The sequence below is a fragment of the Rousettus aegyptiacus genome, unplaced genomic scaffold (genome assembly GCF_014176215.1).
Source record: "Rousettus aegyptiacus isolate mRouAeg1 unplaced genomic scaffold, mRouAeg1.p scaffold_m13_p_2, whole genome shotgun sequence".
In the NCBI taxonomy this organism is placed as follows: domain Eukaryota; kingdom Metazoa; phylum Chordata; class Mammalia; order Chiroptera; family Pteropodidae; genus Rousettus; species Rousettus aegyptiacus.
This window is the reverse complement of record NW_023416295.1, coordinates 71,224,972-71,244,525: the sequence shown is the minus strand read 5'-3', so window position 1 is coordinate 71,244,525 and position 19,554 is coordinate 71,224,972. Positions and strand designations below refer to the sequence as shown.

The 19,554-nt window shown below is 31.1% G+C and overlaps 1 protein-coding gene across 4 annotated transcripts in view; it reads right to left on the bottom strand.

Moving 5' to 3' along the window:
- Positions 1 to 19,554, bottom strand: part of LRP1B (LDL receptor related protein 1B) — a 1,622,137-nt gene that overhangs the window by 385,654 nt on the left and 1,216,929 nt on the right. For all 4 annotated transcript variants that reach the window (XM_036236560.1, XM_036236558.1, XM_036236559.1 and 1 more), the window contains exons 36-39: positions 15,216 to 15,350; positions 14,497 to 14,626; positions 432 to 558; positions 141 to 292 (exon numbers count right to left, since the gene is read on the bottom strand). In XM_036236560.1, the coding sequence (XP_036092453.1) occupies positions 141 to 292; positions 432 to 558; positions 14,497 to 14,626; positions 15,216 to 15,350 (544 nt within the window). The remainder of the gene's footprint in view (positions 1 to 140; positions 293 to 431; positions 559 to 14,496; positions 14,627 to 15,215; positions 15,351 to 19,554) is intronic.

The window sequence follows — 19,554 nt, the reverse complement described above, 5'->3', positions numbered from 1 at the left end:
ACTGACTTTCTCATGGAAATTACCTGCCTTTGCGATATCCTTTTTGTGACCTTGCTAAGGAATAGCTAATCCTACAAGGGTAAAGCAACTGGCACTGAAATAACATTCGAGACTCAAATACTTATGAAAAAATAAATTACCTGTCAGACCAATAGATGTAAGCCCCAAAGACTGCAACCGAAAACATATCCACATTGCTTCCTGACAGCACCATCTCACGATTCCCTCCGGTCTCAAGGTCAATTCTTTCTATTTTGTCTGTACGAGCATCACACCAGTACAATTTATTTTCCTAAACATCAAGTAAAAGGTAATATTACAAGCTGTTTTGATTATGTGTTTCATTAAGAAAATAATAGAACACTAAAAGTAGACTAACGTAAGTTAGCAATTACGCACTTCACATACTTAAGAAAATAAATCCAACAGACCTCATAGTCGATAGATATTCCATTTGGCCATACAATTCCCATGCTTATGAGGACAACTTTCTCTGAGCCATCTAAGTGAGCCTTTCCAATGCAGGGCATCTGTCCCCATTCAGTCCAGAACAAGTAGCTGAAATTAAACAGTGGATTTATAGTAATATGCAGATAAACACAAAAAGACATTATCAATAATACTTACAGAATAAAAAAAATACATTCTAGAAATCAATGTACATTTGTGTTTGTTGCAACAAACTATTTTTTATTGTAAGAAAATATTTAACCATCTAAGGAATTCATGAGGATGAATTCAAATCCTATTAAAAGGTCCTTGGTACATGCTGTTCCCTGTCTGAAATGCTGTTTGCAACCTGATTGTCAGTTTGCTCCAGTTTTTCACATCTCAAACACCATTTCCTTCAAGAAAACTTCAGTGTTCTTTCTAAGTATTACACCATGTACTCTGCTTCCTAACACCCACTAGAGTGGCAAAGTTACATTTGTATTTCTTTAGGATGTCATTTTTTTATTAATATTTTTACACCCACTAGACTGTAAGCTCAATGAGGACAGTGATATTTTCTCTTTTTATTCATTATTACACATAAAGCAGTAGGTCATCAGAAATTTAAAAAATAAAAATTAGTGGCAGATAAATATTTAATTTATGAATGTACATATACATGCATCATAATTTTCAATTTTATCCACTTAGACTGCTAAAAGTAGCTATTCTGATATAATTTTTTATAAATTATCCTGTAGAGTTTCTTAAAACATGGATTCATACCAAAGCAGACATTCCTATTTTAGTAAATTTTTAATACAAAGTGTAATGTGGAAGGAATGTGAAAGAAAATAAAATATAGAAAGAAAATCTAGTGTATGCTAAAAAAATCAACATGTCAAAAAATGAAAAGTAGAAAAACAGAAGATATATAATCTATACTTTAGTTCACTTATTTATTCAACAATTATAATAGTTATATTACAATACAAGAATTCACGCATTCAGATAAATAAGATCCATTCTTTTAAAGTATGTCAACTGAAGTTTTTATTCAACTTTTAGATAACAGCAATGACTAAAGTTGAGAAAAATGTGGCAATTGTTGATTCAGGCAAAAATGGTTATGTATTCTGTGGATATTTGAATACTTACACATGATTGATCATATACAAGAAGAGCAAGTGAGATTACCTATAAAAAATTAAAGACTTACATTCATATTTTATATCTACTCAATAGTATTTATCCATGAAAAAAGTACTTACACTATATGAAAATATGTGTATTTCCTTTATGTATATTGTTTTGATTTATTTTAAAAATTCATTTTTTAATGAAAATTTTGTATAAAATAAATATATTGAACTTTTACAACCAAATAAAAAAGAGGAGTGGCTAGAATGCAAAGAATATTAATCCTGAAGAAAGTTTCATTCATATTTATAATGTCTATAAATCAGAAAGGGAAAACTTTATAGAGAGAAATCCAAATATTTTATTAATCACACCTAGAATATAGCACACATGAAAATATTTATACTTGTATTAAAGTTAAGATCTTTTAAAACTTTAAAGGAGATTCATTATATTAAAAGATATTTTTTAAAAATAACTATTTAACTGGGAGGTAAAATTTGTCGCTACATTTAACTTCCTAAGGGCAAATTTTAGTATTGATAATGCTCTTAAAATGACTAGTCAGTCATTGTGTTGAAGTGGTAGGGGATGTTACACTGTGAAGGCGGCATTTTGGGATCCAGGACAGACATGCGATTACTTATTATATCTAATTCTTGTCATCTACTTTAACATACTCCAAAGTTCAAATATGGATGGGAATGTGCATGATATACCTTTTATTTAATAGGAAGCTGCTTTCAAATGGACTAAATGAGTGAAAAAATATTTATCCAAATTTATTCAGTAAGTAGGCTGTCAGCCATTTAACTTATTTAGCCCTTATTCTCAGAGCATGAATATTGTGGCTCAGAAAGTTAATGATCCATTGTCTCACTGCTGATAAGGGTCCAAGCCAGGAAATACACTCAGGTTTTATTAATTGCAGGCCTGCACTGTCCTCGCTGTGCTATGTTTTGTTATCAAATATACATATAATACAACAGTATAATAATCTTATAACAAATGTTATTTTTCCTTAGGTATTAGGAATATAAAAAAGAATTCCATACTTAAACACATGAAAACCAAACGCTGAAAAGCTGTTAGTATTGAGAATCAAGCCTCTTTTTTTTCTCCCAAGTAGTTCATTTTAAATTTCATTTTAAATTTGCAATACTTTCATATAGGAGGCTTGGATGAATAGCAATAAAATTAGAGAAAAAAATATTTAAAATAAAATTATCTTAAAAACAGATTTTATCCAAATTTTCAGTAGTGATATGATAAACTATCATAACATACAAAGCCAAATCTGACTGCAAGAATCATTTTTGTGGCTAAATCATTTACCAACTTAATAAAACTAAAAGATTTTACACCTACTAAAATTAAGCAACGTTTTTATGAATGTCAGGCAAAGAATGTTTTGTTTGCTCCATAAACTGAAATTGAAAGTAAAGAATTGAATAGAATCAGCACTTTGAGAATCTTCAGGGATTATAAACCAAATTTAGAGAAAGAATACTCTCTAAGCACATAAAATTGCAGGAAGGAACTTATGAATAATTTAAGATAGTAATTTACATAGATGTACTTGAGATATTTTTAATGAACATAGATTCTTGACTCTAAGCATGATCTTTAGCAATAGAAAGAAATGAAAATCCTTGTCCCTGGTTTTTGAGACTCCATGGAAATTAAGATTCAGTGATGGTATTACATATTGATGTTTTCTCCATTTTAGTTCAAATTGTGCTGTAATAAATATCAGATTGTATGATATAGCCAAGAAAATTGCCTTTAGAGTATTAGTTTGGTAAATCTAGCCATGAAAATACTTCTTAAGGTTATTCCAGAATCAGAAATTTTCAAAATTGTCAAAATCAAATGCTATGTTGTATAATTGAATTTTCTCTGGACTAAATTCTGCCCTAAAACAAAATTTCCCTTATTTAAAGAGGCTTGACGTTACATACTTTAAAAACTCAAAATTTAAATAGGGGCATTCAAAAATGGTTTGAAGGATTATAGGAATACTATCAGAAATCATCATAACGCAAATATCTCTATTGTCTTAATTAGACATAGAAGTTCTTGGCAGAAAAATGTGCAATGAATACATGTCGTACGTTAATTTCCAATTAATTATAGACATTTGGATAATAGGTAAAAGACTGAATTTGGTAGCAGTGGAGCTCCCAAAAGCTTAGCATACACTTTTTGGTCCTTAAAAGTTTATTGAATTTATCATATAATGATTGTACTGATGTCAGAATTAATTTACACACAGGTATACTTATAAAGAAAAACAAATATTTTTTTTCTGTCATAATTAGTTAGATTCAAGCGGAAAAAATATACATTTAAGACATTATAAGTGTCCTTAAATAATTTCGAATAATTTGTTTGTGTGTGTGTGAAATAAGTCTAATCTACATAGAAGCAAAGCTTCAACATTGGTGGGGAAAGGTAAAGAAGTGTAAGAGACGAAATAGAGGAATAAATAGGTCTAAATTGTTAAAAAAGAAATAGTATTATATGTAATTCATACATTTTAGATATATGAACAATAGTAAAAAGCAACTAATGTGAATCAACTATTTTCTTTAAATTTAAGATTCTCTTTTTTGATTGCTAAACATTTTCCCTGGAGCATAAATCTGGGTTGCAATTTTTATAATAAACTTGCCATTTATTTCCATACCAATGCCTTCTTTAAGAGCATGATTTAGTCACTATATCAGATATGCTAATGAAAACCTGAGATAATTAAAAATTTCCGTGCTGACACAAAAATAATGAAGAATTTTAATTTTTTTTTTAATTTTTTTTTTTTTTTTTTTTTTTTTTTTTTTTTTATGGGCAGTTGCCTTGGTAGAGAAGAGAAACAAGAATGTCATTGTGCCTTCTGCCAGGTCGAGGTCAACAATGCATTACTATAGCTGCAAAAAGTAAGAAAAACAAACAAACAAACAAACATACAAGAACAGAACAAAACAAAAACCCTACATTTAGCAATAGCAGTTAGAGTTTATGTGAGTATGAGCTTTTTTGACAAAAGCTTCTTGTAATTTTCAGTTTTAGCGGTTTCACTATAATCACTTAAAACTCATACCAATTGAATACTTTGTAGGACAACATGTCAATGTCTCCATCTTCAGAGCACAAGCAAAATGATATAATATTGTAAAAGTCTGAACTCATTTCACAAATAAATAAATTGAATCCTTCATCCGCTATGAGGAATATGTTATAATATAGAACCTTCTCTATTCTTGTGAGGGCTTCTTCGCATTTCCTTTTTCTTCATTTATGTGCAGTTTTGTTTTGAAGAAAGTATCACATGTCAATTCCAGATCACTTTCCAAGTTTTGAATGTGTTACTATTGCATACAGGTTCCTCAATATAAAAAGAACTCCCCCACAGATAGCAGAACACTCTGCTAAAAAGAAAAGTCCAGAGACAGTATAACCTGAACACTACTTTTCAATTTATTTTTGTCTGTATTATGGTGGATGATCCTTGAATATAGTCTTTCACTGCAATCATGCGATCACTCAACAAATACTATGTACCTATTTTGTACTAGATACTGATGACACAGAAAAAGGTGCATTTAGTGACCCTTATGAACCTCACTGTTTTACAGCAGAGGCAAATTGGTAAGTAATTACCTGAGAAAAATGCTAACAGAAATGGTTAAAACTTGCTAATTGTCTCTATAAGTCATGAAAGTAGGGGCTTCAACACAAAATGTTGTAGTGCTGTGGTGAGAAGAGTTGTCATTCCTATAAACAACTTCAGAAATAAACTTTTCTTCTGAGCTAAAGTAAAGATACAGACCATATGAGTTATCTCTTGTTTAAGCTTTAAAAAAATGTTTTAAGGTATCATTGTTATAGAGGTCTCATTCTGGTATTTGTTTTTCTTAAGTTTTACACTAGCTTACTTCCTGGTTCACTACTTTGCAATACAGAGTAATTATATTAAATGAACACAAAATAATGTTGTTCAGTCAATACCAGAGAAGTAGAGAGGAAAATTCTTCAAGCACACAAATTTATTTGGCACCTGTAATCCCATAGCACATGAGGCTTATCATCCTATATTATATTTAATTCCTTATTTTACTTAAGTATTTGTGCCCTGCCTAAATGCTCATCTTCTCTTTTTAACAAATACATATATCAAATATATATATATATGAGATATTAGTTCACTATTTACATATTTAACAATAGTTTTATTGAGTGAATGGTTCATTTTATTTATCTTGGGTATTTTCAATACATAATATTTGATATTTCCCTATAATTTATTAATTTTCCTATGAAATATTTATTTTTAGCACCTTGGTTCCTGGAGCCTAGACACCTAGTACTCAGGAGTTTATTTAGAATTCTTAAAATACTACACAGAAATTTTTAATATATTCCATGACCTTCAACCTATCTTATATATCAGTCATATCCAACCTACGCTTGATATTCAACATTGAAACAAACAGAGGCAAATTCTATAAGCAAATAGAGAAATCTTTCAAACTTCTGTTTCACCCTTTTACTGTTCCTATTGGTCAGATTGCTTGAGAAATTAGTGAAGAGTCTTACATTTGTGTGTGGCTATCTCTGGTTTCCATTCAACATGGTTTTGGAGAGGGGATGAACTTTCTGGCCTTTCTTTTTCAACAACCACATAGCTACAATTATAGCCCAGAGCATCTTGACCATTTCTAGTCCATTCTCCTTTCAGAGGAAGAGATAAGATCCAAGTTTTATGTTTAGAGGTCCAGGAATAAGATTACAGCACAATAAAAAAGACTAGATGAGTAGTACCTTACTATCTTTGAAAGAATGATGCCTGGAGTAGAATTTTTGAAAAAATTTCTAGTAAAAAACAGCTTAACCTTTTCTTTCATTTGTTTTTATAATCTGTTTATGTGCCTCACTCAGACACATCTAGAGAGAGGTGGTTATGATCTGGGACATTACTGTAGTATTCCCAAATTATTTGACCATCATGGTATCTTAATATTCTGTACTAGCACCCAGATTCTACTATTATTTTCATTGCAAATCAAATTTAATTCTATTTCTTTTTTATATGTATTACCAAGCCTTAAGATGTAAAATAAACTCTAAGAGATTGTGTTAGACTATGGTATACTTTTTCTATTTCAACAGATGCTAAACTGTCATTCAAGACCTTCTATATATCTTTGAGTACATTATGAAACCATATATATATATATATATATATATATATATATATATATACACACAATTAAAGACCATTTGACAATATGTACTTGTTGAACACCAACATACTGTGCCAAGCTAAATCTCTGCATTGGAAAGAAATACTTTTTAGCAACTTATTTACAGTCATACCAATATAAAGCTAAATTAAGAAAGGCAATGTAAATCCTGGTGTTTAAAAAAAAAAATACAGAATATGTGTGCTTCACTTAGAGATCATATTCCATGGGAAGTTAACCAACTTTACTAGTATCATAATGTGACTTCCTATATATCACATTTTTGTTATAAGTAGAAAATGATGTTTTAACATAAAGGAAATTATTACATTTTAATTTTTTAAAAGGAAATGATACCTTACCAAAAAAATCAATGGGAAAAAAATCCCTAATTTTTCAAGCTGAACTAAAGTCATGTTTTCTGTTTTGCATTTGGCTACACTTTAAAAGACCTCATTTCCATTGTTCAAAAATAGCCTTCATGTCCACTTTCCAAGGCACATTTATATTATGGATTCAGTTAATTTACTCCATTATGATCCTTTTCCCTTGGTAATATCACCTGCCTGTTTTAACCTCAAATAGAATATTCAAATTAAAATGCTGTACTTCATTTTTATTATATGAATTTTGACACTTAAATGTCTATGTAATATTACTTGGAAAACAATATTTGGACAATATGTACAGACCGGTCATTTTTAAGGCTTTCCCTCACGTCCCCCACTAAATTCAAGTCAGTAAACATATGAATAACAAATTGGGAGAAACATATCACTAATATTTCCAAGCAGTAATAAACATTTCCTGAAAATATGCTTAATATTTTAAAAGGTATATAAATTATTAACTATAAATCCTGAAAAATATCTACCCATTTAATGCTTAAGAAGTGTTTGTAGAAAGAATGAGAGTATAGAGGTAAATAGTGTTTAAAATATTGCTATATATGTCAAAGATTTGTTCATTTTTTATAAAATATAAATCTTACTTTTGAGACAAAAAATTAAGAAATCAAAAATCTTTACTGAGACCCTCCAGCTGAGTCAGTGCTGAGCTCATAGTTGCAATAGAGGAAGTGTAAAACCTAAGAGATATCTGAAGAAAAGAAATGGCAGGATTTAGTGACAGATGAAAAAAGGTGATGAGAAACTATGAAAAATCTAACGTACATTTCAATCTTGTCAGGACAAAGGAACTATAATAACATAAAAAGAGATTCCATGATTAGTAAAGAAATATAATGCAGTGATTAAAGTAAAAATAAAATAAAATAAAATAAATTTAAAAGTTAAAAAGAAAAAGAAAACTCAGAGTTAAAGAAGTTAACAGAGAAAATAAATCCTTGAATGGAAAATCAATGGAGAAAAATGTCAAAGAGAAGACAAATGGTGTGAAATCTGAAAAAAAAAATCTTTGTTTTTGGCTATGGATAAATTTAAAAATTTCTAGAACCAACAGGAGCTAAAAACTCTTTTCAGAAGTTCAATGAAGAAATAATGGGTATAGGAAGTTGGGAAGTAAGCATGTGTGGAGAAATAAGACATTGGTATTTTCTTTTTCTTTTCAAATAAGAGAGATCTCAGCCTATCTGAAAGCAAAGGGAAAGACATGATTGAAAAGAATAAGTTAAAGATGATAGATTAGAAAATAATACTCATTGCATTAGTTGCTTGAGAAAATAGATGCCATTGTGTCCAGAATAAAAGTGGAAAAATAGATGTTAGCAAGCAAAAACTTTCTCTGAGGTTAAATTCACTTATTTCAAAATGTTCACAGTGTGAATTCACACATTTCATTTTCCCATACCACCACATCATCACTGTATCACAATTAACTAACAAATTTATTTAATTGCTTTGCTACTCTCTGAGAACTCTGTCATCTTCTCCTTCCACATTCTTAGGAACTTTTATGGCTCATGTCGATGATTCTGTGAACATCTCAGCTTATAGTTCCTCATCTTTGACTGTTCCAGGAACCTATATCTCTCTTTTTCCTTTGCCTTACATTAGCAAGGGCACGAACGAATCTTTGTTACCAGTAAAAATGCTCTATTCCAATATCACCAATTTCTGGGATACCTGCTATAAGACGTAACTCTTGTCTATCTGCTTTCTGTTCCTTATTATTCTTGTTCCATCCTATTATTTCTTCCTTGACAAGATTCATTCAGCACTCCCCGATTTGTCTCTTTATGTGCCTTTTCTCCCTTGTCCTTTCTTCCAGTTTCCTCTCTGCCTATGAATATGTACAGTACCCCGGACTTCCATTCTAAGAAAAACTTCCTCCACACTCTATGATCTTGTCAACATACCTTCTATTTTTCCCTGTTTCTCTTTCTTGGCCAAGTTTATGTCACTATAGTCTAGGTATGTTAGCTCCATTTTCTAATTATCTTTCACTTATTAATTTTGTATATTTGGCTTCTGTCCTTGCCAATTTTCTGAAATCAATAAAAATTAACAATAGGATCCTAATCACCAACTGCATGTTTTGTTCTCTGCTTTTATCCCTCCTAATCTCTTTATGTCCTTAGACTTCGTTTTTTCTATACTCTTTCTTTGGTAGTCTCTCCCACTACCATGGTTTATTACAGGGTTGGAACTCTGTTGGAATAAGTAGAAAGCAACCTTATATTTATTTAACTTATGATTCCATTTATACTCTACTCAATATCTCCTCTAGAATTTGTTGTCTCAGGAAGAATCCATGGCTTCCAAGACAATTTTAATTAAAAAAACAAAACAAACAAACAAAAAAACCCAGAATCATTGTTAAGATTAATTTTCAGGCATAGAAGACTAGATCTTTCTAAATTCAAACTTAAATCTCACATCTATTTTAAAATTTTCTTACCTCTCTCCAACTCTAATCTGACTCCTTCTGGAGTGTGGACTCCAGAGGGCGACACAATTTTTTTATTTAGTACTCTCTCCTATTTATTTTACTTAGCCTTCCCCTTACATATTTGCTTCTAGCTCTCTCCATTACTTATTTTGAGGGCAGAGAAAGAACCTCCCACTTTTCCCAATACTCTCCTTGAGATGATTAAAGAAAAATTCAAAGAATTCCCTAATTTAAAGAATGCTACAACTTCTATAAGCTCATATTACACTTCTGATCTTTGCTTATGTGGATTGTTTGGCGTGAGGGGCTAAGCTTAGGAGAGAGGGTCCAGGACAAGGTTAGATTTCACTTGGTAAACTGGAAAAGGTGTCCTTATTGCCTATTTTATGGCTCCAACTTATCTTCTAGCTACATCACCTACTCTTCCCTACATCTATGTTATGTACTTATACTTTTATCAATGGACTTTGCTTTGCTGATTTTTTGATTATTCTATTTTTTCTTCATAAAATACATCCCTGCTCCATCTCAGAAACACTTCTCCTTCAAGTCTCCTCTGTAAAGCCTCTAGCAATCACCACCATTGCTGCTGCTACTACCCTCACTTTTACTACCTACTCAAATTATATGCTATCTCTTCTTTTAAAATCCAATATAATCTTATAAGGATTAAGGAGTCTTAATTTACAGGATGAGACTATTCTTTAACAGAAATTTTATACTTGTTTAAACAGAAAATGCACTGTAGACAGAAGCAGCATCTTATTTATATTATACTTCACAGTGCCCAACCAGGGTTTTGCACATGGTAAGTAGTCCTGTTTTGTCAAATATACTGAATTAATGGCTGAGCAGAAAATGGAGATGTACTGGAATGACCTGTTTCACAGTGTGTAATACTCAATAAATGCTCATTGAATAAATGGACAAAAAATGAATTATCTGTGGTTCCTTTGCCTGATGTTCTCATCCATCACAGAGAGCAATTAGTTATGTACTACGATAGCTATAGAGATATAAAATATATTTAAGGAAAAGAAGGTCTGGAATAACTAGAGAGTATATACTAGGTTTCAGGAAGAAATGAAAAAGAAAACTATAGATTAACAAATTTCAGTAAGAGGCATATTAAATTGAATCTATAAAAGGCAGACACAGAGGTACTCTGAAATACAAATAAAGTATTGGACTTATTACAAATATGAAGGAAAGACATTTTTTATTAGAAATAAACCTATTTTTATGTATATGTGGAATTTCATAACATTCATATTTTACTTGTCCCTACCACTAGAATAATTACTCATAGCCCAGCGACTGACCAGATTTTCTCTATTGAGGCAATAATGACTTATTGCTTGATTATAAATTATAATTTAAAAAGAGAGTTTTAAAATACCATCACATTAGAAGAGGACATTTTTTATTTTCAAGTTTATGGGTATTATATGGACATATTTAATTGAGTCATATGTTTTATTCTTGGAATTAAATGAAATTACAGTTTCCCTTCCTGTCTTAATATGTGGTGGCATGAATCCATGGGCACATGGTGATAGGCAAGAGTCTGTACTGGGACAAGTCAGAGTCAACTCAAAATGCTTTTATAAACCTTCTCTCCTAATTTTTCTCAATCACCATTTCTCATTATTGTTTATTCTCTCTTTGCGTATAGTTCTAACTTTTAAATTTTTCATTATGATTTTGTCCTGAAACTATTAAAACTGGTTTTATATATGCTTGATATTTTTGATTATCCATTTCTATACTGTTTAATGGTAAATATATATATATGTAATATGTAAAATATACATACACACACAGTCTTTAGGGTTTAGCAATACTTAACTCTCCCACATACCAGCATGGTGACAGAGTAATATATGTAAAATTGCTGACTCAATTTCCTTATCTGTTAAATAGAGAAAATAATACCACTGTAGGTTTGTTGAGAGTTTTTAAAGAGAGTGAAAAAAGACCCACTGTTAAATTTTGAGCAAAGAAGTAGCAGCGACTTACATTCCAGAATAATTAGTGAGCCACTACATGAAGAATGGACTGTAGGACTGCAAGGGTAGACGATGGTACCCTATAATCCAGAAATGTTGAAAAATGTAATAACAACTCAGGCTAGGAGGGTTGCAATGAAAATTCTGAGAAGTCGGTAATGTATGAATGTATTCTGAAGCCAAAGCTAACAGAATTCTTGGTATACTGGATACACAGTATGGAAGAGAAACACCAAAGATGATGCCAAGTGTTTTGTCCTAGCAAATGAAATAACATAACTGGCATTATCCAATGGAGAAGTCATAATTACAGAAAAAAGATTCAGTTTAGTTATGGATCTTTTAAAGTTAAAATTTCTGATGGATTTTGTTCCAGTTAGCTGCCGCTCTTTAACAAACCAATCAAAATTTAGGGGCTTAAAATAACATTAATTTATTAGCTTTTAAATTAGCAATTTGGTCAAAGCTCTACATAAACTTAGCTCTTTTTCACATCAACTGTTACGACAATAGGGCAGGGATGACATATGGCTGGAGAACAGAGTAACTCAACATGTCTAGCACTTGGTGCTAGCTGGTAGCTGAGACCATAACTAGGGATGTCAGTTGGAACACCTACATGTGACTTCTTCATGGGGCTGCTTGGCTTCCTCACAGCAGAGTGGCTGGCTTCTAAGAGCATCCCGAGAGGATCAGGTAGATGTTTTATCTTCTTTTATGATATAGCCTCAGAAATTACATAATATCACTCTTATAATAGTCATGAGCACAAACAAACTCAAGTGTATAAAAAAGGCATTCCACTTGTCTTTTTTGAAAAACATAAATGTCACATTGTAAGAGCATGTGAATGTCAGATATTGTTGTAATTACCTGAAGAATTAAAATTCACGACAAATCTCTAAATAAAAATGTGGAATAAGCAGTTGAACATAAAAATCTAGAGTTCAGGAGTGTGGTCTGATCTAGGCATATATATGTATATATTTAGAATCTTTAACATTTAAGTGGAATGAGATTACTAAATGAAGAAAAGAAAAACACCAAAGATTGAGCCCCAGGGAATTCCAACATTAAGATGTCAAAGAGAAAAAGAACTAAGGAGAGTAAACTGGGATGACTGTTGAAAAAGACCAACGAAGGGAGTTGGTTTTATTCTTCCTCATAGTGTCTCTCTGAAATTTATTCTCAAGATCTCTCATAATAAAAATTGAATTTGTTCAGATATCTAGTATATAGTATTTGGTCTGGGATCTTACCCAAGCCCAGGTGATGAAACAAAACTTGTCAAGATAATTCTTTTATTTGGCTATTGACTGATCTAAAGTTGTACCTGTAGTTTATTTCTAGTTAAAGAAAAATAAAGGGATTAACAATAAGAACTTTCTCTTCTGAAATAAAACAATACAACTTAATAAGAAAAAGGTGTCTTATCCTATCCTCCCTCCTTTAAAAACAAACAAACAAAAATCAAATAAAAACTCTGTCATACCAGCAATGCAAAAAAAAAAAACAAAACAAAACAAAACAAAACAAAACAGTAGAATAATATAAGGTTTTATAATGGTACAACTCCATGGTTATTGGTCAACATCTTACTCCTTACTAGCCAGTGTACTAAACTCTGGGGATAGAGAAATAAACCAAACACACATGGCTCTTCTCTCATAGAGTTTTAGTGAAGAACAGAGGCATTATCCAGTCCAGTGAAAAATAGAGCTATTAAGCAAATATAATAAATAAATAAACATATATTAGTACACAGAATTTATAAAAAAAAAAAATGAAAGCATGGGTATTTTGGTGTTATATAACAGAACAATCTAATCTGTTTGAAAATCCAAGGAAGGAAAAATAAACTTTAGCAAGGTAAATGTAGGAAAGAAAGCATTGCAGGTAAAGGGAAGAGGTTGTTTAAAGGCTGAGAGTGGAAGATTATAAGACAAGAGATACAGCAAAGGGAGAGTAGCAGAAATTTGAGACTGCAAATTTACAGAGGGCCTGATTAGGAAGGGTCACAACAGAAATTCTGAATTTTAAACAACAGTCAATGGGAATCTCTTGAGAGGTTTTAAGCAGATATACATTAAAATAAAACTTAAAAAAAAAGCCAACTTTAGATTTCGGTGAAGTTAGGAGATCAATTGAAAAGTTATTGCAGTGGGATATGTGTAAAATAAGAGCACATTTAATTAGGGTAGAGGTTGTAAAGATGGAGAATAATAGCTCAATAATATTAAGAAGAAAAAAATCAGCAAATTTTTTTGGCATATTGAATCCATTTTAATTTTTGATATGTACAGTTTGGGTGCCCATAAAAAATCCAAATGGAAAAATGAAAATGTCAAGAAAACAAACATACTTATCTGGAACTCAAGGAGAAATCAAAGAAGTTTGGGATGAACATGTTGATTTGGCAATCATAGACATAAATGGACAATAAAGCTTTAGTGATATTAAAGAATAAGGTTGGCTAACATATGGTTATTTCATTCACTCAGCAAGTAATTCAGTATCTATTATGTAAACAGTTCTAGGGGAGAACTTTAAATTGAGAAACTAGAAACATGCTGATATGGTAATTCGGATTTATATATACATTAAAAAACTGCATAATAAATACAATCCCATCAAATCTCCACTAAAATTTACATGACCAAGTGACTATAAACTTTTTCTGTGGTTTAGGTAAGATATTGTTGAGTTTTGTTTCACACATTACAATCAAAAATAAATATTAATATAATTGTCTAAATTTTTAAAAATGAAACTTAAGAAAACTCACTTAAAACTCAAAAGATATATGTAAATCTTAAAGTTACCCTTTCTCTGGGTGCACAGCTATAGATCTGGGTTGATCCAGGCCTTGGGAAATAATTACATAACGGAAAGAGCCATTGAGTCTTGCAACTTCAATTAAGTTGAAACCATGGTCTGTCCAATATATGTTACCTAGGAGAAATACAGATGTGTTTATAATATAGTTGTGAGAAAGAAAATTATTTATTAATTATGGCTAAAATTAATTTTCTGAGCATTCATATAACTCTCAAGAAAGCATTTACTTCCTATATTCTTTTTTAATGTGTGCATTCCCTAAGAACCAAACTGTAAATAAATAAATATTCAAATACTTCCTAAATCTCACACATCTGTCATTTAAACCATATAATGATGCCTTTATATGTGAAAAATAAGTTGAAACTTCTCTCACCTTGAGAAGGAATCTATTTTAACTTTCTACAGACTTCAGGCAAAAGAGAACTAACATTTTTGTTTGCCTGCCTCCTGGAGCTCTCAGGAGATTTGGGCAAAGTTTACATTACATAATCTGCTTCTACATAAAAACACTTATCCAAAGGCTCAAAAGCATTAGAAAGAATGAAGCCAAAAGCAAAAGAGACTATTTACCCCTGTGGCTAGAAGTAAACACCCACAAAAAAAAAAAAAGTTGCTATGAATCAGAAACAGAATTTTTCTGAAGCAGATTAAGCCCTTAAAATAGATGTGAAACAAAAACAGAAAAAGCCATGGGTTATACCAGCAATCCAGTCAATAGCTATCCCTTCCACTCTTCCCAAGCCATTGGTAATGATATCTTCTTTCCAAGTCTGATCTCTTTTAGCTCTGCTAATTTTATTGAAGCCCATGTCTGTCCAGTAGATAGTATCATTTTCTAAGGTTAAGACAGAAAGAAAAAAAAAAATACACACATGCTATAAAAGATACTAATAGAAATATTAGAATCACATTGCATCTGTATTTAGGGGGTAAATATCCTGGTTGTGCTAGAGTATTAAGTATTCTTCAGGATAATTTATTAATACAAATAATAAAAAAAATATTAAAACAGAAAAGAACCTGGTGAAAAAAATTTTAAGTAATTTTTAAATGACCTAGCCCATTCTTCATTAATTTTGTTTTCATTTTTCTACTTACTTTAATTTAATAAATATTTATCCCCCATGAATTTGCCAACTTGGTATCAAACCATGTTATTTTGAACCACAATTTTTCTTTTCACACCTATACCTGTGTCTGCATCCTCTATATATAAAGAAAATCCTACTGAAGATAATGCAACAAAGTCTTAAAGTAGAGAGAGAATGGAAAGAAACAAGGACATTTCAACTACATCGAGGGTGTTTTAAGCATAATGTTATTCAAAATGCATAAAGCCTTAAAAATGCCTTATCATCCAATTATGCCTTCTGAAGTACTAGTTTCCCGAATGTCAACTACAAAACCCTTAGATTATTTTTCAATCTTTCATTGTACAAAGGGTCTTTAAAATGCTTGAGGAATGGCTCTATGCTATCAGCATTTTTAAGTAGCAGTGTTTTTTTAAAAATATTTGAATGAAAAATACATCTAAAGATTATAAATGAAATATATTGCTTGCATATGCATAAAGGGTAGTAATTATAGACCAATGATTTTAAATACAGACACTGGGGACAAATTATTAAATAATAAATTTTCTACCAAGTAAGTTTTTGTGTTGTGACCTACATGGCCATTTGAAGAATAAATCCTTTAAGACCAATTTAATTTCCCTCTGGCACAGTGACAGACTATGAAAATAAAGAAAAAAATATATAATAAACCATGTATCAGTAAATTTTGGGATTCTGTTTTAAATAAAATATGATCTAAATTACTTTATTTATTTGAGAAATGATTCCAAATATTTCCCATTCTCAGCAAGTCAGATACACAATTGTTTGAAGCAAAGATATCATTTTCAAGTATACAGTTGAAAAGCAAGGATTTGTTTGATTTTCCAGTTTCATAAAAGTATCATTTAACATATTTTCATTATCAAAAGAGTGAATCAATCAATAAAAATAAGTATTATTCTTGTGTATGTATTAAGCGTTATATACCAGGTTTTCTCCAAACATTAGATCTCTATGTCCAACAGCCTACTTTGTATCTCCACTTGTATGTAGAAAGGGCAATCTTTTTTATTATTATTATTTTATATTAGTTTCAGGTATGCAGTAAAACTGTTAGACATTTATATAACTTATGAAGTTATCCCCCTTGATTGCTCTCACACTCATCTGACACTAGACACAACCATTACATACTATATACTTTATGCTATACTCTAAATCCCAGTGACGGTTTTGTAACAACTAACTTGTACTTCTTCATCCCTTCACCTCTTTCATCCAATTCTCGAAACTCCCTCCTCTCTGGTAATCACCAGTTCGTTCTCTGTATCTTGTTCTCTGAAATCTTGATATACGAAAGACAAATTCTGAGTTTCTTCTTGAAACATTCTTCTCTTAGTCTTCTACATGGCAATTTCCCAAGCCACGTGGTATAATGGATAGGACCTCCATCCTTTGTTTCTTGGGCTATAAACCTCATATTGTTCTTAGCTACTTTTTCTCACACTTCACATCTAATCCATAACCAAATACTCTCATGTTCAATCTATTGTTAAGTATTTTTTTTTCTTTCAAACCGTATCTATCACCGAACCACCTCTAGCACTCTCTACTACTTGTAATGTAATCCAAGCTACTATTACCTTTTGTCTGAATTACTGTAATAGCTTCTAACTTATCGCCCATCTTCCACTTCTGCCTCAGTAATCTCCTTTCCTCATGAGTCTTTTATCCACTTAGAGGTCATTGTTATCTTTTAAAAAAAATAAATAGGATAAATTCTCTCTCATCCACTTAAAGCTCCCTAATTATTTCCCATCTCATCCAAGGTAAAATTAAAGTTCCTTCCCGTGACCTTCATAATCTACCTACATCCTCAACCCTCTCTCACCTGATATCCTTCCACTCTCCCCCTCACTCATCTATCAGACTTTCCTCTTCCTAATAATAATACAGACTTTCCTCTTCCTAAAACAAACCAAATCCTGTTTAGTCTAAATCTCTTTATATTATTTCTTTCTTTTATTTGGAATGTTTCTCCCACCCCTACCTCAGGTATCTACCTGCACAGCTCTCTCTTAGCTTAAATATTCCCCTTCTTTCTGAAAATTTTCCTGGCTATTCTATAAAAATTATTCCCTTTTCATGCTCTATTCCCCCTACTAAATCTATTTTTCTCCATAGATTTATTACTGTTGAGTGCTTTACATACATAAATCTCTTAGAGTACTTTCACTCTAGGTGTCTGTTTTCTTATGATTAATTAACGGGCACTTAGTGACTGCCTGCTATGAATATACTAAATTCCATGTTATTTTGGGCTGCTAGGTCCCAGAAAATTTAAAATCATGTCTCCTGGCCTAAATATACATGCTATTTTAGAAAACACCATACAAGCATGAAAAAACAACCAGATAAAATGTAATGTATATGGTTACTACGCTTTTCTCTATGAAACAATCGTCAGCACACTAGAAAAGTAGCAGATGAGTGCAAAGAGTATATGACTGGGTTCTTAGCATTATCTTACCATTTATCATGAGACTTTCATAAAGTTACCTTGTCTCCTCTGGCTTCGCTTTCTTCATGTATGAATATAAATATAATATATAATAAATACAATAAATATATAATAAATAATACATAATAAGTAAATAAATAAAATAGGGAGTGAGGGATAGAATTTAGAATTTAGTTAATTTTTAGGGTCTCTTTCAACACTGTTCTAATGCTAAGATTTATTTTTTCTTAAAACTAAAGAGAAAAAAATTATCTTATAGTCCAGTTTTAGCTGTTATTCAGTCTTTTTTTCCTTTTTTTTCTCAATTTCCTGCTCATTTTAACTAGCTCCTTCTTCTTCTTCTTCTTCTTCTTCTTCTTCTTCTTCTTCTTCTTCTTCTTCTTCTTCTTCTTCTTCTTCTTCTTCTTCCCTCTTCTCCTCCTTCTCCTCCTCCACCACCTCCTCCTCTTCCTCCTCCTTCTTCTTCTTTTTTTTTTTTTTTGCATGCACCTTGCTTTTCCATGGTGTGGAAATACCAAAACTATGTATCAATTTTGAACATTCAGGTTGTGTTCCATTTCTGTCAATTAATAATATGAACATTCTTGTTTACATCCTAAAGTAAACATATGCTATCATTTCTGTGGAATACATACCAGAGGTAGAATAGCTTTAGTAGGTAATGCTTATATTAATACATTAATTATCTCAAATAATTTTCTCCTAATTAAGAGTCTACTATACAGACTTTCCACAGCTATTGTTGAGCTCCACCATTTCTTTCGTATCTGGCTGATTTAACCATTTAGACCTAGTATGGATGAAGATCTTTCTAGTACAGAGGCCTGTAGCTTTAGTACAGACAAAATTTTATAAAGATTCTGTTTTCAGGAACGGATGCAACACATTTATGTACATTGGTTAATAGTGTTTACTATTAGATATAAGGGGCAAATGACTGATTTCAACTAACACATTGCTTTAGAATGTGCTATTATTAAACAGTAAAGATGAGTTTATTATTTCAGCTTCCTCGCCAATGACTAGGATTTTTTTTTTCTTTCTTCATCAGTTCTGAGTAGGTCTGAGAGGCAAAAATCCCAATATACTGGCTTTTTTTGATGGATCTTTTATAAATACTGTAATATATTTATACAAGATATATATACATCTTAAAGTAGTTATTACGCAATGCCAAACTTTAGTCTATGGTTTGTTAGGGATTCTGGGAAGAAAAATAAAAATCACAAACATAACCACAACTCTGGTAAAAGTAATTAAATCCAAACAACTCTGAGAATATCTAAAGATTATAAATATTCCTGTATTCTATTATTATTGTTGTTATTATTATGTAAATAAGAGCAAATACTATGTGTATAAGACAAAATTTGTAAAGAGGGAGGAGTTTGGGAAGTTTTAACTGTTGGATTAAAAGGAGCTATAAAAAAAAATAAAAGAGGGAAGGCAGGAAGGAAGGG